This window comes from Uloborus diversus, chromosome 1 (assembly GCF_026930045.1).
Source record: "Uloborus diversus isolate 005 chromosome 1, Udiv.v.3.1, whole genome shotgun sequence".
Taxonomy (NCBI): Eukaryota; Metazoa; Arthropoda; class Arachnida; order Araneae; family Uloboridae; genus Uloborus; species Uloborus diversus.
Window position 1 is genome coordinate 27,436,259 of NC_072731.1, and position 21,996 is coordinate 27,458,254.

The 21,996-nt window shown below is 30.0% G+C and overlaps 1 protein-coding gene across 1 annotated transcript in view; it reads left to right on the forward strand.

The window, feature by feature from the left end:
* The first annotated feature begins 15,656 nt into the window (after positions 1-15,656).
* LOC129234328 (zinc finger protein 888-like) overlaps positions 15,657-21,996 on the forward strand; it is a 42,759-nt gene continuing 36,419 nt past the window's right edge. The window contains exons 1-3 of the mRNA XM_054868321.1: positions 15,657-15,900; positions 16,942-17,031; positions 19,770-20,051. Coding sequence (XP_054724296.1) covers positions 15,657-15,900; positions 16,942-17,031; positions 19,770-20,051 — 616 coding nt within the window. The remainder of the gene's footprint in view (positions 15,901-16,941; positions 17,032-19,769; positions 20,052-21,996) is intronic.

Genomic DNA, 21,996 nt, shown 5'->3' on the forward strand with positions numbered 1-21,996 from the left:
TCACTTCTTTTTTCCGTGATTATTTTATTTTCCAATTTGCACTGTTGTGAGTTGTCAGCATCTTGTTTAAATTTCATTTATCCAAAAATGCAAATTATAAAAAAGTAGCAGGTAAATTTAAGGAAAATTTGTTTTCTTACTAATTCAATGTTTATTTAGTAATTCTTAAGCATCTTTGACTTTAGGTTATGTAATTGCTGTTTAAAACTGCCCATTCATGTGACATATATGAATATTAAAAATGAGCAGCTACATCTTAAAGTAATGGTAAAAAGGAAACAAAAAAGTAAGTATTAAAACCAAACAAAAAATAATTAAAAAATTTAGAAAATGAGTTTATAAAGCTAAAAAGTCAAATAAAAGAGATAGCTTCTTTGATATTGAGCTTGTTAGTGGTGGAAATCTAAAGTATCAAATACCAGATCAACAAAGCATCAAGTGGATACTTCGGCAAATGCACTAAAAAAAAAAAAAAAAAAAAAAAAAAAAAATGCAATGAAGAGGCAGCTAAAGAAATAATTTTTAAATTAAAAATAAATATTCAATTCATCTTGTGCCTAAAGCGAGGGGGAAAAAATGATTTAGCAAAGCAAATGATAAAAAATACAAAGCATGTAAATATAGTGCAATATTTAAAATGAAAATAAAGTATACTTTCCTTCATTTTGCTAGATCCAAACAAATTAAAATATAGCAATATTTCCACCAGTATATTTGTTTTTTTACCTGTTATATATTTTAATTTGTTTTTATATTTATATATTTATGTATATCTTTTTCTTGGATTGATATATGCAATGAAGTTTTTAATAGTTTTATATAAAGGAAAGAAAGTTATTACATGACTTTCATTTTTTTAATTTTATGAATTTTTATCTTTGTAATTTTTTTTATTTATCAATCTATCTTTTTCTCTTTATGCTGAGGACTTTTTTTTTCTCTGTATGAATAATTTTAAGTAAAATATCAAAATAATTTCCAAGCTTTTTTTTTCTTCTGTGAATAATAAAATTGCATTGCCGCTATCTTGTTAAGTTTGGAGAAACAATGCTCTTTGAAAAAGTGGAATTGGATTTAATAATTGAAGTAATTTTTATTAGTCTTCTGTTTTTATAGATTAGCAATGAATATTGCTTTTTGATAATATTTTGTGTGCATTTATTTTCATAATATTTTGCTCTTTTTGTTAAAATTTTACAATATTAAAAACAATGTCTACAACATGTAATAGCATATATTCATTACAATACTTTACTTAACAGGGTTGAATGATCACTGGTTAGATTTCGGAAACAGTTTGTGTTCTGCAAAATCTGACCTGTCCAGTAATATTTATGATGCCTTTGATAAACCATTCTACTGCAGCACTTGTGGAAAAACCTTCAGGAGGAAGGATTATCTCATTAAACATGAACTGATCCACACAGGGGAAAAGCCATTTCAATGTGAATTGTGTGATTTTCGATGCAATCAGAAATCCAATTTAATTGTGCACCAAAAAGCACATGCACGTGCTATGCGCATGATGAAGTTTTAAATATTATGTTTTTAATCTTTTTTGAGTTCTGCTTTTTAATAAAATATTTCCTTTTGTTTGGGCAAAATAAAATAAATTTTATTTAAAGCTTTCATTTGAACGGGTGAGCTTAGTCCTCTTTTGCTTGGATGTAAAAAAAAAAAAAAAAGATGTATTCAGCTATACTCAAGATGTTTTCAATTTTCCAGTTGTAATTTCAATCCTGGAGCAGTAAATGTAACTAATGTGTTTTTTTTTTTTTTTTCATTCTTCTAATCTAAAAATACAAAAAATTATATTTCTTTATAAAATTGTGCTTTTATTTTTTAGTGTTTGTGCTATTATGTATATTGTGCATTAGGGCACTATTTTTCAAACATTGACTTTCTGGGTGTCATTGATGCAAGTTATCTTTCTAATTAAAACAAAAATGAAAAATTCTTTTTTTTTCTTTTGAAAACATATTATCAAAGCCTTTATAATGAAAAATATTTTTAAGCAAAATAGATAAAATACTGTGCTATTTTATAAAATATTTTTATTTTTACACACACACACGGAAAAAAAAAAAAAAAAAAGAGAAGTAGCCTAAAACAAAAACACTTTTCGTCTGACATATAATATCTACATACCTTCTGCTATTGCTGATATATTTTTCCCATGAAAACAGAAAGTAGACTGACTTCTATAACATTGAAAGCTTAATCCCTTCTCTTTTTGTAAATAGTCTCATTGTCAAACAATTTCAGTTTACTGATATGGTAAGTTAGTTTTCAAAGTGTGTGAAGCTTTTGTTAAATTCAATGACTTTTGTCTCAAAATATATATTTCAATTTATGTGTCAACAAATGTAAATTTTAACAAGATATCAAATTAATAAAATTGGGCTTTACAAAAACTATTAGCGAGAGGGTTTTTTTTTCACGTCATTTTCAGCGCTAAATTCTTTTTATGAAAAAACACTTCTGTTCCCTTGGTTTTGTGTTAAATATTTTTGTCAATATTATGAAAATTTAATGTATAATGACTTTATTACATTTAATTTTGATCATTAGTAAAGTAGATTATAACTAATGATTAGATAACTTGATGTTAATACTGCTTTGAAAAACAGATTTCAAAAACATGGTCTTTAAGTTGCAACCACTCAAAACCACTGAGACATTTTTGTGCAGTATTAATTTTATCAAAAGTAATAAAGACAAAATCTGAAAATCTTTAGAGTTTTATTTTATTATGAAGTTAGTTAGTAAAGGTTTTATTTAAAGGCAATTGAAGAATGCATCTTAATTTGTGTAGCATTGTCTTTTTAATCTTGTTGATTCTTAGATGCTTTCAATAATTTTTTTTTCTATTTTTCTAAATTACAATTTGAAAATTGATATTGATATTAAATAGTTTGTTCCTCCAGTTTCCAAAATGTTTGAAAAAAAAAATGAAAGCAAATCCAGCTAATTTTTTATATTTAAAATTATTGTTGATGTTTCTTAAAAGGTTAAAAATTTGAAAGGTTTAAAGATACCTACAATTTTTTTCTCTTGAAATGATACAATTACATCTAAGAGATAACATTCAACATACTTTAGATATCTTGTTAGTGCAATTATAAAGATTATATCTTTGTAGAAAATGTTGATTACACATTTGTGTGGTGCTTTGGTTTCCTATATAAATATGTAAAATGCTTTTAATTTTTTCAAATTATCTCAGTTTTTTGATAATCTTCAAGTTTTAAATCACTTCTTAAGTTGAGCTTTAAGTTTTCTGTGGGAAAACTGTTTCTAAAACTTTCTTGCCCCCTCTCCCCTTTTGCAGTTAAATGGTGTTTTTTGTACTGGAAATTTCAAGTAAAATTAAATTTGGCATTTGTTAAAATTTATGTTCTGTATTAATTTTTATGGTTGTTCTTTTTCTGGAGACATTACTTTTTAGAGCTTGTCATAATGAAATTAATGCTGATCTTTATTTATATTTAATGCTATTTTGATGTTTTATCAATTAATTTGTATTTCAAATCAAAATACAGTTGGTTCTCTGTTTAACGACGCTCTATTTAAAGATTATTTTTCACGGTTCTTTATGCTCCACTGTAATTTTTGAAGCATTCTATTTAAGGATGCATTTTAAGGACGATTTTTTGTGGTCCCTTGTAAGTTGTTAAATAGAGAATCAAATGTATAGCCTAGGCTATATATACATGTATAGCCTAGAGCAAAGGAGAGTCAGAGGGGACATGATTCAGTTATTTAAATTTATCAAAATGAAAGATGTAAATGGATTAAATTTTTGCGGGGAAAGCAGGACAAGGGGTCATTGTTTTAAGCTATTTAAATCTCAGGCTAACTTGGAAATCAGGAAAAACTACTACTTTAGCAGGGTCGTGGGCACTTGGAATAGCTTACCGGAAGAGGCGGTAATGAGCAAGGGAGTGGATAGCTTTAAGAGGGCCATTGATCTTCATTGGGGACTAATTAATTGACCAGGACCAGCCTAGCTGGGCCCAGAGCCTGTTGCTGGTCGTCACATTTGTATTTGTATTTGTATTTGTATCTCAAACATTTTTTCACTTAACAATGACTTTAAGATATTGAGAGTCAACTGTCAAATCCTACCTTTTTATAATCCCTTTTTAAAATAGAGGCAACCTAAAGATTTGAAAGGAAGAATACATTTCCTTATTTTGTTATATGAGTAAATTATGGCAATAATTAATTTTTTTTATGTTTGTAAGATAATTACTTTTATTTTATTTTAAAATCTGATGAATTTTTTTTTTCATTTCTATTTACTTTACCTTGTCTCTTAGGTTTGAATATTCAATGTCCAGAAAGTTTTTTGCATTCTTCAAGTCATAGTTTTAAGGCAAGTAAAGCAGCAAATCACAGATTTTGTTGCTTGACTTGTGGCAAGATCTTCAAAAAGAGAAGCCTCCTTGTTGTTCATGAAGTTATCCACACAGGAATGAAACCCTTTCTGTGCAATCTCTGCGATTTCAGGTGCAACCAAAAATCTAATTTGATTTCGCATAAGAGGTTGCACACCGGAGAAAAACCTTTCCATTGTCAGCATTGTGATTACACTGCTGCACGATTGTTTTCACTACAGTCACATATGTTGAAACATTTTAAAGACTCATTGTAACAGTTATTTTTAATTTATTTATGTGCAATAAATTAATGATTTTTTTTTTTTTGAGAATTGTTGCAACACTGTTTTGGTGCTTTGAATTGCATTTTCATGTGTATTTTACCTTTTATTTCCTTTTTGTTTCGAACTGGTTCATTGAGTGGTGTCAGATAGAAAATTTTATAGGTGTACATGGAAGGATACTATTGATTTATCAAGGGAGAGTGTTTAATGTTTAAATGTTTTGGCAAATTTTTCGACTCTTAATAATGTAAAACATTTTTTACTTTTGTTCAGTTTTGACTTTTTTGAAAGCCTAAAATTATGTAAAGCTAGGTAGGCTGAACCAATATTGCACTCAAAATTTCACCAACCTTCCATTCTATCAGTTTTTTGGAAACAATCTTCAGTGGACGATTGCTTCATTTGCAGAATGATAATCAATGATCGGGAATTTGAAATGAACTTATTTTAACAAACTTAAAGGTATATCATCAGAAAAAGTCTGCATCGTTTATTTTATTTTTAAAAAGTATACCTGAATATGGCATAGTTTGTCAATGCAAAATAATATGTTATGCACCTTTTTTTTTTTTCGTGATAAATTTGAGTATATGTGTTTTCAGATACTGTTTTTTAATACATTGCACTTTTTTTATTGTACCCAAGCAAGCTCAGTGTAACAGCCAACTGCTGTATATTAAGATCAAATATAGATATTTTAAAGAAAGTTAAATATATATACAGTCAAATTCCGCTATAAAGAATCCTTAGTGAACTGTCTGAGGAGATAGCTATATCCAAGGGTTCGTTACTGGAGTATTCTGGTGAAAAAGGTGTAACTAGCAGCAGATGGTGTGTTTTTGTGAAAAAATTGGTAAAGAAAGTAGCTGGGACAAGTGCTATGAAAGCTATTTTTTTAAAGAAATTTACAAAACATTACGGACAAAATACCTTAACTTCATAGGGCTTCAGTTAGGACCATTTATAAGGTTCTCAACTACTGGGAGATAATTATGTCCCTGGTTCGCTATAGCGGCGTTCAACTGTACATATGTGTTTAACTTTCTTGAAGCTAATAAAATCCAGAAGCAAGTAAGAAATGCACTAAGATCAAAAGAAGGAAAAATATAAAAATACATATGCACTTATGTGTTTGCATGTAATCTGTGTTTTACTAATGACAAGAATTCTGAATACTTATGACAAGAAATGAGATTTGATTGTATGTTATTAATGTATTTTATTAATAAATGAAATAAATGGCTTATTTGTTTCATTATATCAATTAGTTTGTTATAGCTAATTTTAATTGATGTAGTTAATGAGCATGACAATTAAGGAATAAGTTCCTTATGATGTCAAAATTGGCATGAAAAATAAAATTTTGAAGATTGATGTCTGTGTTACCTTTAAATATTTTCCTACAAAATGTTGTACTTATCATAACAATGCACCTATAGACATGGTTAAGTAAGATAATTTTTTATTAATTTTTTTTTTTTTAACTAATTGATTTTTTTTTTTTTTTTTGATTTATTCATTTAATGAAATTTTGAAATGTTAGCAGACAGCAGGTTCTTTTTGATTAAAAAAAGGCACATAATTCAGATCCACTGAGATCATTAAGCTCTGAATCGTTAATATACTGTATTCAAATAGCTGTTTTGTCCTCTTTCTATTTGCTTAAACTTAATCTTGATGTTATGAAATATTAAATCATAGTTTTATATACAATGGGATAGTCAAAAAATGTGTCATAATCTTGAATGAAATTTAAGTACATGCTTTTATTTATTTATTTAAAAAATATATATGGTTAAAATAACTAGAATTAATCATGCAATGTACCGCCAACCCAGTTCCCATCCAGATACTGCAGTTTCATCCTTGTTATGGCCTTAATCAGTAAGTTATCGCCCATAGCTGGCGGCATTTGACACTCTTGGCTTAGATCTTCCCCTTCCACCTCAGTCACTTCCTATGCCAGGCTGACGAATGCTAATAAGCACAAAACTGCAGTCCTCGGCTGGAATTGACTGAGCTGGCGGTGTATTTCATGTAAGACTTTAGTTTGTTGGCACTTTGTTGTTCTAAGTACAAAGTTGTTTTTTTTCTTTTGTGAATTTTTCTCTATTATGTGATCTCCCTTTCCCTTAATTTACTTACCGTTAAAACTTTTGGTTTTGCTGATATGTAATGTGGGATTTCACTGAAATTTCAATCATTTTGGAAGCTATGCTTTTATTTTCTAAGGTTAATCCAGTTTGATATTATTTGTATTATATTGTTTGCTTTGTTATTCTGTATAATAATGTTTCTCAGATTATTTTTCATCACTAATAAAGAGATTTTTTAAAGGATTTCATAAAAGTTTGCTGAATCAAAGAAGAAACTTTCCTATGAGGAAGAATGTCATACAAGAATGCTTCTTACAAGATGGAGTAAAATCCTATAACTGTCAAGTGTGTGGAAAGCTGTTTCAAAGAAAAGGGCATCTTGCTATTCATGAAAGAATACATACTGGAGAAAAGCCATTCAAATGTGACATGTGCGATTTTCGTTCAGTCTCAAAGAGCAACTTGAATCAGCACAGGGTAACTCATTTAATGAGGAAGTTTCCTCACAAATTTGATCATAATCAAGAAACTATGTACTAATGTGAAAGTATTAATTTTGAATTGTACCATCTGGTTGACTTAATGCTTGATACCTAAGGTATTGTCATGGTTTTCCTTTTTCACTTAAAATACAACACATTTAAAAGAAAACACATTACTACGAGGGTTATTCGTAAAGTAAGGTCTGATTTCTTATAAAAAATAAACACAGATTTTTTCCAAAAAACTTTTTTTATTTCATTCCTTACATTTTTCTCTATTTTTCTACATAGCTACCATATTTGTTTAAACATTTGTCATAACGTTCTACAAGCTTTTGTATGCCTTAATTATAGAAGTTTGCCCGCTATGAGGATAACCAGTCTTGAACTGCTTCTTTCGCCTCGTCATCTGTGGCGAAACGCTTGCTAGAAACTCCTTTAAGTAGCAGAACAAGGGAAAGTCACTCGGCGCCAAGTCCGGACTGTACGGTGGGTGGTCGATCGATCTGTTCTCATCCAAAAGATCCAATCATATTTTGAGTGTGAATAGCAGAATGGGGTCTGTCATTGTCATTTAGTAACAAAACCTTATACACTTCACTTATCTGTTGATGGATTTCTGCTGCTGAACGTTCATTGCCATCAAAAACCGAATCACCGATCGTATTTCGCACTTGGCGGGCCGATCAATTGTTTAAAACATTTTAAACTGACACTATACAAAGAACACTGCATCAATACCAATGAAAATGGCGTCGTTTGATGAACAAGGCATGCCGGGAGTCGGTACGCATGTGTGATTCAATTTAGGGGCAACATTCAATTGGATACTGCAATTCAGACCTTAATTTACAAATAACCCTCGTATTTTATGGATTGTGTTAATGTTTTATTTTTATTATTATGAAAAAATTTACTTTACATTTTAATAATCAGTGTTTATTAATTTTTGTCTGAAACAATCAGTCTGGGTTTAAGTACAGCTCGATAGCTCGAAAAGCTTGATATGACGAAAAATTATTTTTCCCCTTGATTTTGCATATTTGTCTAATGTTATTTCTCATTCTCATGGCGAAGAATTTTTAATCAAAACCTTGTTATGTCGAATATTTTTTAAGTCAAATATTATTTTTTCGGTAAAACCGTAGTTTATCGTCTTGAAGCAACTCAAGGAATTCCGAAAATTTCTCACACCCTTTATTATTTCTCTCAGAGGTTAGGAATGATATGGGGAAGCTTGTCTACTATCACTTTCATTCTAAAGCCTGGGAGTGTCAGAAAAATTAAGTCAATTTTTGTTTTCATATTAAGACTTTTTTCAACTTTCATTACATGTTTCCACTTATTTTTAACTATTGAGACTATTTTTAGAAGGTTATTATATTATAATTGTGACCTTCTTATCTCGAAAACTCAATATCTCTGTCTACCATTTGTGTGTGGTTTTCATCACTTTTTTGTCCCAAAACCAACAAATAATTATTTTCAATGGAAATATTTTATCTTTAGAATCATAAAATGTTTAAATATTAATTCTCAAATAGTTAATCCTGAGGATGATACAAAATTTGAAACTTGGTTTTGGAGGTTGTATTGGAATGAACGGTTCAGTTTGGACAATCTAATGGACAGTAAAATAACATTGCATCTATGGAATAGGAAATGGGACTTCATGACTCAGTCACTAAAACAGAAGGGTCGTAATAATAGGAGTTTGTTCTATAGAGAGTTGACTATATTTACTTTGCTTTTAAAATCTATTGGGTTTTCTGTGACTGAAAATAGGGGAGACAAGCTAGTTGGCACAGTTTTCACTTTTTGATTTTTCTATTTTTTTCTATAGTATTTACGGTAAAAGTGATTTATACCTCTGATAGAGTAACATCTTGGCTACAAAAAATCACTGGGAGCATCATCTAAAATTCACTGAGAAACTCGTGAAAAATATTTTCCGAAGACCCCTCAACAGTGCCAACTAACCCCTGAGTCGGGATTAGTTGGCATAGGTAGTGGGGTAAGTTGGCATATGATGTGAGGCAAGAGTTTCTAGGTGTGAGGCATCAGGAGTGAACTATTCTATATCCTCAAATGACATCTGGTACCCCTTGAGTAGCATTCATATTTTCTTTTACAATCCTACAGTACTGTGCGAGACTTCTAACAGAGTTCTTGAATTCATCAGCTACTTCTCTCAAACTTCTTTTTTCTATTATATGTGCCTCAACAGCTCTCTTTCTATCATCTGCTGTCACTGTAGCCCTCTCAGTCTTCCGTTTATAGGTCCTCATAATCTGAACAAAAAATATTTACGTTATCATAGTTATGTGAGGCAGAAAAAGTGAGCTTACAGTAATCGCTAGTTAGCTAATGATAAGTAGGTAACCGTTTTCTCGAAATGGAGCTAAAAATTGTATAGTACTTAAACGATGCCCTTTTTTAAAACACTGGCAAATCTAAGTAAAAGTACCTTTAATTTGGCACCCAAAGCGTTAATATCCATCCAGCCGTTCTTGAGTCATGACTGAGAGAAGAAAATGCCTTCGGTATTTATCAGGGCTGTGGAGTCGGAGTCGGAGTTGAAAAGTCGGAGTCGGACAGATTTTGAGGGAAAGGAGTTGGAGTCGGAGTTGTTAGAAAACATGCCGACTCCAACTCCGGGCTTCTTTTTTTTTTCCTTTTCACTGACTCTCCTTGCATTTTTTAAAAACTGACTACCAATCGGTTCGATTACATGCATAAAAAGATACTAATGAGAAAATAACTGCCATTATGGCAATCAGCTAGCTGGAGTGCTTACCAAACTTTCTGTAGCCGTCCCCTAGTTTGCTTGCTTTTTAACTTAACTAATAGCAACTGTCAGCAAACGGTTTGTTGCCTAACATTTTCAAGTAATCACTTTCAAATAAAAATAGAAATATAATGTTTTGTTCGATCTCAGTTATAAAATAGTAAAAGAAACGTAATAAATTAGTTAAGTCGAGGCCCGTAGCTAAGGTTGAAACGTTTAAGGAGGATCGGCAATTTCAAAAAAGTTCTGGCGCGAAAGCACGAATCCAAAAGATCTGATGAAATAATCTAATGTTTTTTTCTTTATTAAGACTATTTCTATAAGCTTGGTTCTCACTAAAAAGTATGGAACAAAATAAGTGTAAATGATTTCTTGATTATAACACTCAATAATTGCAGTTAATCTCAAAATCTTCATATTAAAGTTAATTCTAAAGCAGCCAATAAAATTTAAATTAGAAATTTAGCGCAGAAGAAATATAGGTATAGTATTAAAGCTATTCGTACAAATTTGTATACCGCCCCATTTTGTGTAAAATTAGCTCCTGACGTATATGTGCCCTATTTTCGTTAAAATTTTATTGATAAAATATAATTTTAAATATATTCGCGAAAATTTTCGGAATTAAAGTATTTACATTTTTTATAAACTCTGAAATTAACTTTGGGTGTCATCTACCAGATGGGTGTGAGCCAGGGCAAACCACCCCCTCTCAAGAACTTGGATTTAGAAAAAAAAGCTTTTTTTCTCTCAAGTTACAGCTTTCAAAAATAGCACACGATTTGATCAATATCCATTTGTTAAACATTAAAGGTGGGTAAATTAAAGCTAATCCTTTTCAAATTTTTTAAAATGGATTTTTAAGTCATCTCACTTTTTAACTCCCAACTATTGGAAAATTTGATTTTTAAATTTTTCTATCTTTGTATGCGTCTTGGGTTTACAATAAAAAACAAAATGCAAAATCAATCTCTGTTTAGAGGTTTTCTCCCTTCCCCTGAAGGGGGAGAGAGGGAGTTGTAAAAATACAATTAAAAAATTCATAAAAAAATCCGGAGTCGGAGTCGGGCATTTCAAAATCCAGGAGTCGGGGTCGGAGTCAGTCATTTTCCTTCCGACTCCGCAGCCCTGGTATTTATATACAGATAAAAATAATAATTTATTATTATGAAGTACCTTATACTTAACTAAAATTATGTCGGTATGAATGTCGGCATACCTTAACTTATCTGTTGTTGCGGAGTTTGTTTGCATACAAATTCAGCTTATATCATCTAGTCCCCGAGTACGTATGCCAACTAACCCCAACACTGCAATTAAAATAAGCATGGCGACCAGAACAAATGATCATCTACTACAGCAAAAATGGACTTATAACCTCTTAGCTAAATGTTCAAAGATACTAAAAACTTGTGAATGTCACCTCTGTGTGAATACGCTACTGTACAAAACAACGAATACCGAATAATCAAAATTATACTTAGCAATATGAAAATCAAGTTTTCAATCCTTCCACTCAAAGCAAATGGCTGGATCCAGCTGGCGTTCTCATGCAAGATAGACGTATCAATGATGATCAAGTGACAGGCTCAGTGGCATTCTGAATCAACCGTGGAGTTTTTTAAAATCACAATGCCAACTAACCTCGGTCTCCTCTACATTTTATTTTGAAATTTGTTCATGCATGTTGTCTTCATTTAATATCAAATATTTGTTTTCCAAGAAAGGCATGGCCTGTTAAATATTGGTTTATATTTGCAAATGCTTTTTAGCAGCTGCATGTGCAGTGCTATTATTTGTTAATGTTGTTAATGACCTTCTGTTTCAAGAGTACAAATCCTGTGAAAGTAGAAGAAAGCATCATGCTACAATTGAGTTGAAACACTAGTGAAAAATTTGTGAGCTGTAGTTTTGCTTTTACAGCTACAACTATAGAAAGAACTAGTAATTATTAAGAATATTGTGTGAAATACTTCCGCAGAATACAGTTTCTGAACAATATACTTATTTTGTTTCTTTTTACTGTTATCCATGTGAAGTGTTTCCATTCTAGTAATTTCACTGTTCCTATTGTGTCATTAAAAAATGTAATTTATGCTGCTACCTTTTATGATGTCATTTCTACTTCAAATAATTAGTTGAAAAAAAATATTGTAATGACAAATATTTAAAAAAATAATACAAAGAAAAAAAAACTTGACTCAACTCATTTGCTAGGACAACAATCAGATTTGACTTAATTTTGTTTGATACTTCGTTTGTAATGCAATACAACAACTGACAAACTTTTTTTTTTCTAAGTAACATTTTTGTTGTGAAATATTTAATCAAAATATTCATATTATATTTGTATCTATCGCTTTTTTTTTTTGCCAATTCTATATCAAGTCAGTTCTATGGTTCTGATTGCAGATTTGTAAGATGTAATGGTGCAATTCAAAAAAAAAAAAAAAATTCCTAATGAAATTAACATTTACTCCACAAGTCTTTTGATAAAGTTTATTTATTTATTTATTTATTTATTTTTTGAAATGCCTTGAATTCAAATTTTTAACCTGTTGCAACCAGCCATAGCCATAAGCACTATAAAGTTTCTAAAATCTTTCATGCTGAAAGTTTCTTGGTATAGTATTTTTGTTTATAAAATGCCATGTTAAATATCTTTTAAAGTTACTTGTCTAATCATTCATATTTATCAAAAAGAAAAAGGCTGTGTATATGACTAGTTGCCAGAACCTTTGCAAATAATTGCAAATGGATGTCTAAGAGAATGACTATTATCTCATCATTTTATGCATGGCCTCCAAGTTTAAAGTAGGATGAGTATGATATTCTATTTTTATTAAATTTTTTTTTTTACAAATTTTTATTCCAATTTTATTTTATCATTTCTATTTATTGTATTACTTAATAATGGCTCAAAATGATGTTTGGTTATGTGTTATCTGGAATTGACAGTTTATTCACACAAAAATTGTAAATAAATAAGTGAATAAAATCGAAGGTGATTTATTTTGCATGTTTTAATGGACTTTAAATAATTTCAATAGCTGTTGGTATCAAACTCATTTTAATGACTTTTTTTAAATTGGTAATCAGGCGTGGAATAATAAGAAAGATTTTTATCACAGAAAAAGTCTCCTCTTTTTTAGTAAGACCTTCCTGCATAAGAACCCCAATCCTAGGACTAATTTCCTTGAAGTGGCAAGTTCGATTTTTTTCAATTATTATGTTAATTAGTTTTCAGATATACTTTATATTTAATTGTAAATTTGAAGCAACAAAATAAATTTCAATGATTTCTTAAGCAACAGAAGAAATTTTTTATTTTAGATTTTCAAGATGGAAATTTAAGCTGTTTCATTGCCGCAAAAAACTATAAATGTGCTTTGTGTGGAAAAGAATTCAAGCGAAAGGATTATCTCACTGCTCATGTGCGGATACACACTGGAGAAAAACCATTTAAATGCAACCTGTGTGGATATGGCTTCACTCAAAAGCACAATCTGGTTGCTCATGCCCGAACACATACCGGGGAACGACCTTACAAATGTCAGTTTTGCAGCTACAGTGCTGTTCGCCTGTCGACGCTGCAAAATCATCTGTTCTGTCACTGATTGAAATAAATACCAACCATCTTTAGTTACTTTAAATCTATCAACTACTTTTCTGGATACTTTAGCTCAAAAAACTTTATTCATATTATTTTACATTGCCTATATGTTCCTCAAAGAATTGTACAATTAAGTAACTTTTCTAAACTTTTATCATTTCAGAAAAAAAAAATAAATAAATAATTTTTTTATATAAACTCTGCAAGGTGCTTCATAACTGAGAATATCATGCTAATTTTTCGTCTGGTTTAATATCTTTTTAATAGTTTTTTTTTTAATTTCACGTGTGGCATTCAAATTTTGTTATCATTCAGTTCTATTGGTTTCTAACTTGATTTTCTATATCACAAAATATACTTACTGTATATACTCGCGTATAAGTTGACCCCCCTACTTTTAGGAGAAATATTGGGAAAAAATCAAAAACCCATGCATAAGTCGACTCCCCACTTTTGGGAAAAAAAAACGGGAGCATTTTGCTGCTAAATTTGAACTTAAACCTTGTAAGAAGCAGGAAAATGAAATGTAATGAACATTTTTATGTTGAAAAACGTCCGAGCTTTATTCTTTTGCACCAAAAGGGTTCACTTTGCGATTGAGATTATTGTAAAGGATTCCATTTTGCTGTTACGATTTTTTTAAATGTTGCTTTTATTTTGATTTTATATCAACAAAATTTTATGCTGAAGCCATCTTACATTATTATTTTTTAAATGAGCATTAATTCGCGAATACGGCGATCCCTGCACTTTTCGCGTAGTCAACCGTTTATTGTAATTATTTGTTCTTTATTTCACAATCAGACCATGTAAAATCGTAGCAGAATGTTTAAGTATTTACTTCTTAGGCATCTGCTTAAAAGGAATGGACTAAAATTGGGAAAATGTTCACGTTTTCAAGTGTTTTTTCTAAGAAAAAATCAGGGGAAAATTTCGGAAATTCTGTTTTGTGTATAAGTTGACCCCCTAACTTTAAACCTCATTTTTTGTAACAAATTTCTCGACTTTTACACGAGTATGAATGGTAAATTTAAAAATTATATATATATATATATATATATATATATATATATATATATATATATATATATATATATATATATATATAAATAAATAAATAAATAAATATATATATATATATATATAATATATAGATATATATATATATAAATATTTGCCAATATTTGTTTGGAACATACTTTTTAATGAAAGTTATATATGTTTATGTTGGAGTTTTTAGAAGCTTGAGCTTACGATGATAAAGCCATTGTGGTTAAGTAGATAATCAGTTTTTCTTCCAATCTTTTGGTCCAAAACAGAAAACTTCTGTTTTTCTTGGCAAACAGTTTGTAAGTTTTACTGACAGCACAATTTTGTAATTATAACCTATTAATAAAGGTTGTTTTGATTTTTAATTAAAATTACTTTTTATAAGACATATAATATGCTCTAAGCTTGTCATCCTGTATTAGTTTGTGTATGTGCATGTGTTTGAGAAATATTCTTATTAATTTCATTTATACTTTTTTTAATTCTAATTATTATAAGGGGTGTAAAACTCGATCTAGACTTCATAATATTGTTAGTACAATTCTTGGTGATGCTTGTGAAACTCTTAATTTACACTCATGTTTAAATCTCAAAATTGAAAGATCAAAAAATCTTTGTAATGATTGTGTACTTAATTCATTAACAGTTACTATTTGTGTAAGAAGGTTTTTTAACAGAATATTTATTTGTGTGTAATTAATTTTTTTATAACTAATTTGTTTGTTCAAGGTAATAACATTATTTGCAAAATATCTAAAATTTTATTGGATTTTAGCTATTGAACTAGATGTCTAGTTCAAATAAATAAACGATTTCAAGCTAAGGTATTAAAAATGTAAACAAGTCAAGATAATCATTTCATTCTTCGCTTTTGGCATGTAGGGTACTTTAATATTATGCATGTATGAATCTTCATTTAGAATCATTTGTCATTTGCATTATTTTTTCAGATTATAGTAAAATGACCTCATTGCCAAATTTTAGAAATTGTTCCTCTGAAGTAGATGTTGAAGAATTTGCTTGCCTTCAAGGAACAGTCAAGTTGTTCACATGTATAGTTTGTGGTAAAACATTCAAGAGGAAAGATCACCTTATTGTGCATGAGAGGATTCACACAACCGTAAAGCCATTTCAGTGCAGCTTGTGCAATTACAAATCTTGTCAAAAAATTCACTTGCTTAGACACATGAAAGTGCATAGCCCAAGTGAGCTCTTCAAACAAAGGCAAATCAGTTATGATTCTGCTTTATAATGAGTTTTTATGTCTTGGTGAAATTCTGTACCTGGAGCAGTTGTGCAACTTTGCTTCCATTAACTGCTATGTTGCTTTGCAAAAATGTGTTTCTTGAGGGAAACCAGTTTAGGAGGCAGAAATTTTAGTGTTGTTCGTTAATTTTTCCAAAAGGGAAAGGAATAATCAGAATTTGTTCAAACTTGAAGGATATTTTATTCATATTTTGAAGTACACTTCGTAACTTTTTCAAGTCATTTCTGCCAGAAAGAGAGGAGTTAGAAGCTGATGTCCATATATGGTCGCCATCAGAGCTTGTTGCTGGTGTGCGTTCCAAAAGTCAATTTTTATCTGTAATCATTACAATCTTTTAATCGTTAACAACATATTTATAATAATAATAATCAATAAACCTAATTTTGGCTTAAAAAATAAAACATTTCATGCTTTTGAGGTGTTTTAGCACAAAATTCACATTTTCTACCATTTTTGTTCACCTTTTTCGCATAAAAAATATTTTAAATAATAACATCATCCCAAAATTAGATTCATATAGAGTGTAATTGAATAAAGAATATTCAGGCAAAATTTCCGAACGATTTACCTATAACGTTTTGTGCTTGAATGCACACCAGTTGAAAATAAGTAGTTTCGAGAAAAACGCGTTAAAAAAACTGCTGTGAACATTTTCGAATCTTCTTTTTTTTAAGTGATCATTGCATTTTAACTACACCGAGTTTCAAATTAAAATTATGGCAACACATTCTTGAATAGGTCTACTAACATTTCATGACATTAAAAAAATTGGATTTTTTGATCCGTCTAAACTGGTTTCCCCCCTTAAGCTGTTTGAGGTTGTGACTGTAACAGCATAAAGGTCTTACAATGCCTCACTGACCATACTAAAGTTTTTTTTTTTATTGCTGTTTAAAATTCATCGAGAAAATTTTTGGTTTTTGAATAAAAAGTGTCATTATTGTGGATTTAGAATCAGTTTCATTACTTTTTGTTTCAGGTTATAATGGCATTTCTATCCCTCACAGCATTAATGGCTTCAACAAATGTACTGGACAAAGTGGCTTTTCTCATCCTTGCAAGTTCTGTGGTAAAGTCTTCTCGAGGAAAAATCATGTTATAAGACATGAAAGGATTCACACTGGGGAAAAACCTTTTTGTTGCAGCATTTGTACCTACAGATGTAATCAAAGATATAACTTAGTTCTGCACCAGAAACAACACAGCAAATGCCGTAAAGAGTTGTAGTGTTATATTATGTTACTTGATATTGAAATACTTTGACTTTAGCTTTAAGTTATGTAAATGTTTTACACAGGATGGGACAGAAAAAAAACTCCCACATTTGAAATGTAAATAACAAAGCAATAGTAAAAGCCTATTGAAGAGTGCTTTTATATTTTTGAACAATTATTTTTATTATTTTCTTGTATTCCTTGAATCACTCAGGATCTTTGACTGGCTGGCATCGAACGAGAAACCCTTTAGTTAAGAGTCTGATTCCTTACTGGTATGCCACCACTGCCCATTGTGCCGTACTTTAATAACAGCCATAACAACCTTTTTTTTCATCCTGAATATAAACGTTGATGGAGCCATAATTTCACCTAAGCACGCTTTTATCTAAAATTTGAAAATAGAAAGAAATAGAGAAAGTTTCTGACAATGAAAGAAAAGGAAATGATTTTTTATATGCTTGTGAACAACTAAAAAGTGCGTCAAATATAATTACTGTACCTACTGTAAGTACTTTTATAGTGCCGCTTTTTATTATTTCTATATGTCTTTATTTTAAGTGATTCTTCTCTTTCATTTTTTGTGTAGTTTTTGGAAAATATGGTGTTGAAAATTTATGATTCATTTAATTATTTTTCATGTAAATTAGGTAAAATTTTAAAACTTATTTTACTTTTCATTTTTGTTCGATTGAGGTTAGTTTATCACAGAGCTGTTTTTGTTCCGAAATTTCAATGAGATTTGTCAGTCTTTTGAGAAAATTTTAATAAGTTAAGTTGTTAATTCAAAAGTAGTGCGAAAAAAAAAAGAAAAAAAAATCTATTTTAACATAACTATTTTCTGTTTCATACACATGTATGAATGTGTCTTTTGTACTATATTCTCATGTATATTTTTCATTTGTTTGTGTTTTAATTTGTCTTACATGCTCTTGTAGAAATTTATTGTGGATTTAAGAACTTTTTTTATTTTGCTCAGAACCACCCCTGGTTTATTAATTAAATTTGCAGTATTGCCACTGATTTATAGGATCATTAAAAAATATAATAATTTGAAAAAAAAGAGAGAGGAATAAAAAGATGAAGCATATACAGTCAAACCTGTGCATCTCAAAAAACTGCATGTCTCAAATTATTTTTAATTTCCCAGCAATTTCAATTAATTTCTAATGTTTTTTTCTCTGCTCGTCTCAAGTACTTCATGCATAAAACCTCTATTTCTCGGAATTCACAATTCACTGCTACGGAAATTTGAAGTACAACCATGTTTTCTTTTCACTGTTTAAAGAACAAAAGTAGGCAGGTAATTAGCCCTAAAATAAGAAATAATGGAGGAGAATAGCCAGTTTCAGTCAGGAAGAGGGGTAGGGGAGGGACAGAGCAAATGCAAGGTGTAAACACTGACTGACATACAATACTATAAAGGAAAGGAGAGATGAAACATGTCACTTCAAGTTGACAAACTGAACATGTGGTGCTGTTATTTCTCCAACAAAGTGAAACGGTGAATGAAAGAGTTGGGGGCGATAGTAGAAGGAAGAATTAAAAGCAGAATTTACAGCGATTGAAATTAAAAAGCATTGTAGATGAAACAAAAATTGTCAATTATCAAACTTTGTTAACAAATTTTTTCCATTGAGGTATGTATTTTGTTATCGCATTAAATCAATATGAATTGTTTGTTCAATTAATTAATTCATTTTATTTTTTGTATATTATATTTTTATTCAGTTCAATGACAGTGTATGCATTGCTTGAACAACTCACAGTCGCTAGATTTAAATGCCAAATCAAAACCTCCATATCTCAAAACCTGTCTTTCTGGAATTTTTTTTCTGAACCCTTGACATCTGAGGTAGACAGATTCAACTGAAATACATAGAGTTTGAAAATCTTATTAAACAAAGAACCCAAACTATATGGTCCTTCTTAGCAAATGATACTAATCGACTATAACGGATGGAGTGATAGGTTACTACTAGTTAAATGGGTTTTAATTTCTAAACTGAAGTTTAGGGTCCCTTAAGCAAACACCCTTATACCCATAAGTCTCCTTATAACTCTTATTAAGAAACAGGGATACATATGTTATTTTCTATTAACTCTGTAGTATTTTGATTTTTTAGAATTGAAAAGAATGAGTTATTCTAGAAATTAAGTTGTGACATATTTATAGTTGAAACTTTTATGGTTATCTCCAAATGTTTAATTTTGCCACTTACATCCCTTTGCTTCTCACTGCCTCAATTGTTTCTTTACTGCTGCAGCAGTAAAAGTGTTGTACCAGAAAATTCATTTTTTGCAACTTTGTCAATTTTATAAGTAGCGTATCTAAAAAAAAAACTTTCAAGTTCCGCTACAATAGATATATTGGCATATAGTATTAGTGTTGAATGTAGCAAAATTCTATCCATTAACTGTAATATCAATAAGCAGGAACTTATACGTCCAGATGTCTAAGTTCTTTAAGCCATTAGGATAAATTGAGTACTTCTATTAATCCATTGTCTAAAAAATTGCTTGGTAAAAAATTATGTTTAGAAATGCTCATAAATTTGTATACTTTTATTAATCGTAAAATTTCATTTTATAGGAAATGAAAAGTACAGTACTACCTCAACATTATTTTTCACAAGGAACTTCCAAAGGGTCAGTGACAAAGACTTTACTTTCTATGACATAACGAGGCCATATACTTGTCACATTTGTGGGAGAAGCTTTAATCAGAAAGGGAATCTAAGAGCTCATGAACGAATCCATACTGGAGAAAAACCCTATGCTTGTGGAATTTGTGACTATCGTGCTGGTCGAAGATCACAGCTCAGATCTCATTCTCGAGTTCACACGGGAGAGAGACCATATAAGTGCAATCGTTGTAACTATACAGCTGCTCATTTGGATTCTCTTAAAATGCATGTCATAAAGCATGCTAGGAAAGAAGTTTAAAAATATGACTAAATGTGTTGTTTAAAAAAAAAGCATTTGAAATTGGAATTTTTCCAAAAAATTTTTTTGGTGAAATACTCAACTGGATTTGAGTTATTTATTTGAAAAACGTTTTAAATTGCAGTTGGGAGTTAACAATAAAATGTTGATATTTATAGTCAAAACACTATAAATCTTATTTTTATAAATATTTTATAATCTAGTCTGCTCAAGATATAAAAGTACATTTTCCAGTTTAGATGTAAATAATGCAGATAAGAAGCACAGCCAACACGCAAATGTGCAAACACAAAAACATGCGTAAGAAAGAGTAATATAAGTACTATTGCTTTTGAGCTATATCATTATTTGTTTTGCTTTGTTTTTGATCCTTACACACAGTTTTATTACCTGTATCAAAAGAAGTATGGGATTACTTTTTCCCTTATGACGTGCTTCTGTGTGGGATCACTAAAGATCATTTTCAAAAAAAATCTTTATAAATTGTCAAGTAAAATATGTATATTTTTTAAAAATGAAAATATACTTTGTATGATTTGCTTAAAATGCTTCTGTGTTTTATTAACGGATTATCATCATATGCCTTCATGCACTGAAGTGGAACATCTTATATAATTAAAAACTGAGCGTATATATCTATCTATGTATGTCCAAGTTACTTCTCCCGAACGCCAATGAACTGACCATCGAGCCAGGTATCGATAGATTCCTAATTTTGACGTCTTTATGTTTGGCTATTTAATATAATCCTCTGATAATAATTAGCGGGGCTATCAATTAAAAACTATTAATTATGACTCTTAGATTGCAACATAAAATTCCTATTTTTTGAAGGCATTCCTCCATTCAAAGTATTATTCAGTGCTTCATCTCAACTTTCTGTAACAATGCTTTTATTAAAATTTTAGCGTGAAAAAAATCATTGAGAAAAAATATCTGTTGTCATTTTTCATTGAATATGAACAAATAAAATGTTAACTTTTGTTTTGAGGCTTTTCCTGAAATCGGAGAATTTAAAATGTTTCCTTTTTGGTTATTTTTCCGCAATCTACCGCAAAATTTTACTTTTTTTTTGTTCAAGCCTGATTGTTGAACATGAGTCACTTGACATAACTGTCATTTCAAAGCCGAGCGATGCAGCTAGTATAGGAAAAAAATTGGAGTGAAATTTTTTTTAAGCATACGTAGTTGAGCTAACAGTGATGCTTTTCGTTATCAACTTTATTTAGGAGGATTGGTTTTGTAAGCTTTTTAAATACATAATTATTATTGGAAGGCATAAATAAAGAAGCTTCCATGGCCGACGTTTATAAAATGACTCCTTTCTTAGCTTGTAGTTCAGAAAGTGTTTTTTTTTTCATGGCTTCGATTACGTTTCTAAGTGATGAAAAGAAAAGCAAAAATCTTGGACAATGCTCAACTTAAGCATATTAAAGGGGGAAGCCGAAGGGGCCCAGACCCCTCCCAAAATGAATTTAAAACTACTTATTGTGAATAAGGATTTTAATATTTTCAAACTTAAATTTGGAAAGTTCTCATAACATCGGGCTTGGGCTCCTTTTGAAATAAAATCCTTTCATCACGCTCCTGATGATAAAATTCTATATTTTAAGTTGTATGTATGAATTTTAAACATTTATTTTTAAACTTTAAAAGGAAAAAGAGTCTATTCTATTGCAATTGCAAAACAAAAAATGTATTTAACTTTTACAATTTGTGAAACTTAATGACATTGGTTATTTCCCTTCCTTAAGTTTGAATGTTGAGTGACAAAAATTAAAATTAACTTGTCTGTCCCCATAAGTACGTACAAAAAATCAATATATAAATAAGATAGAAAAACTTCCCAACAGTTGAGTCGGGCGGCTTGTCAC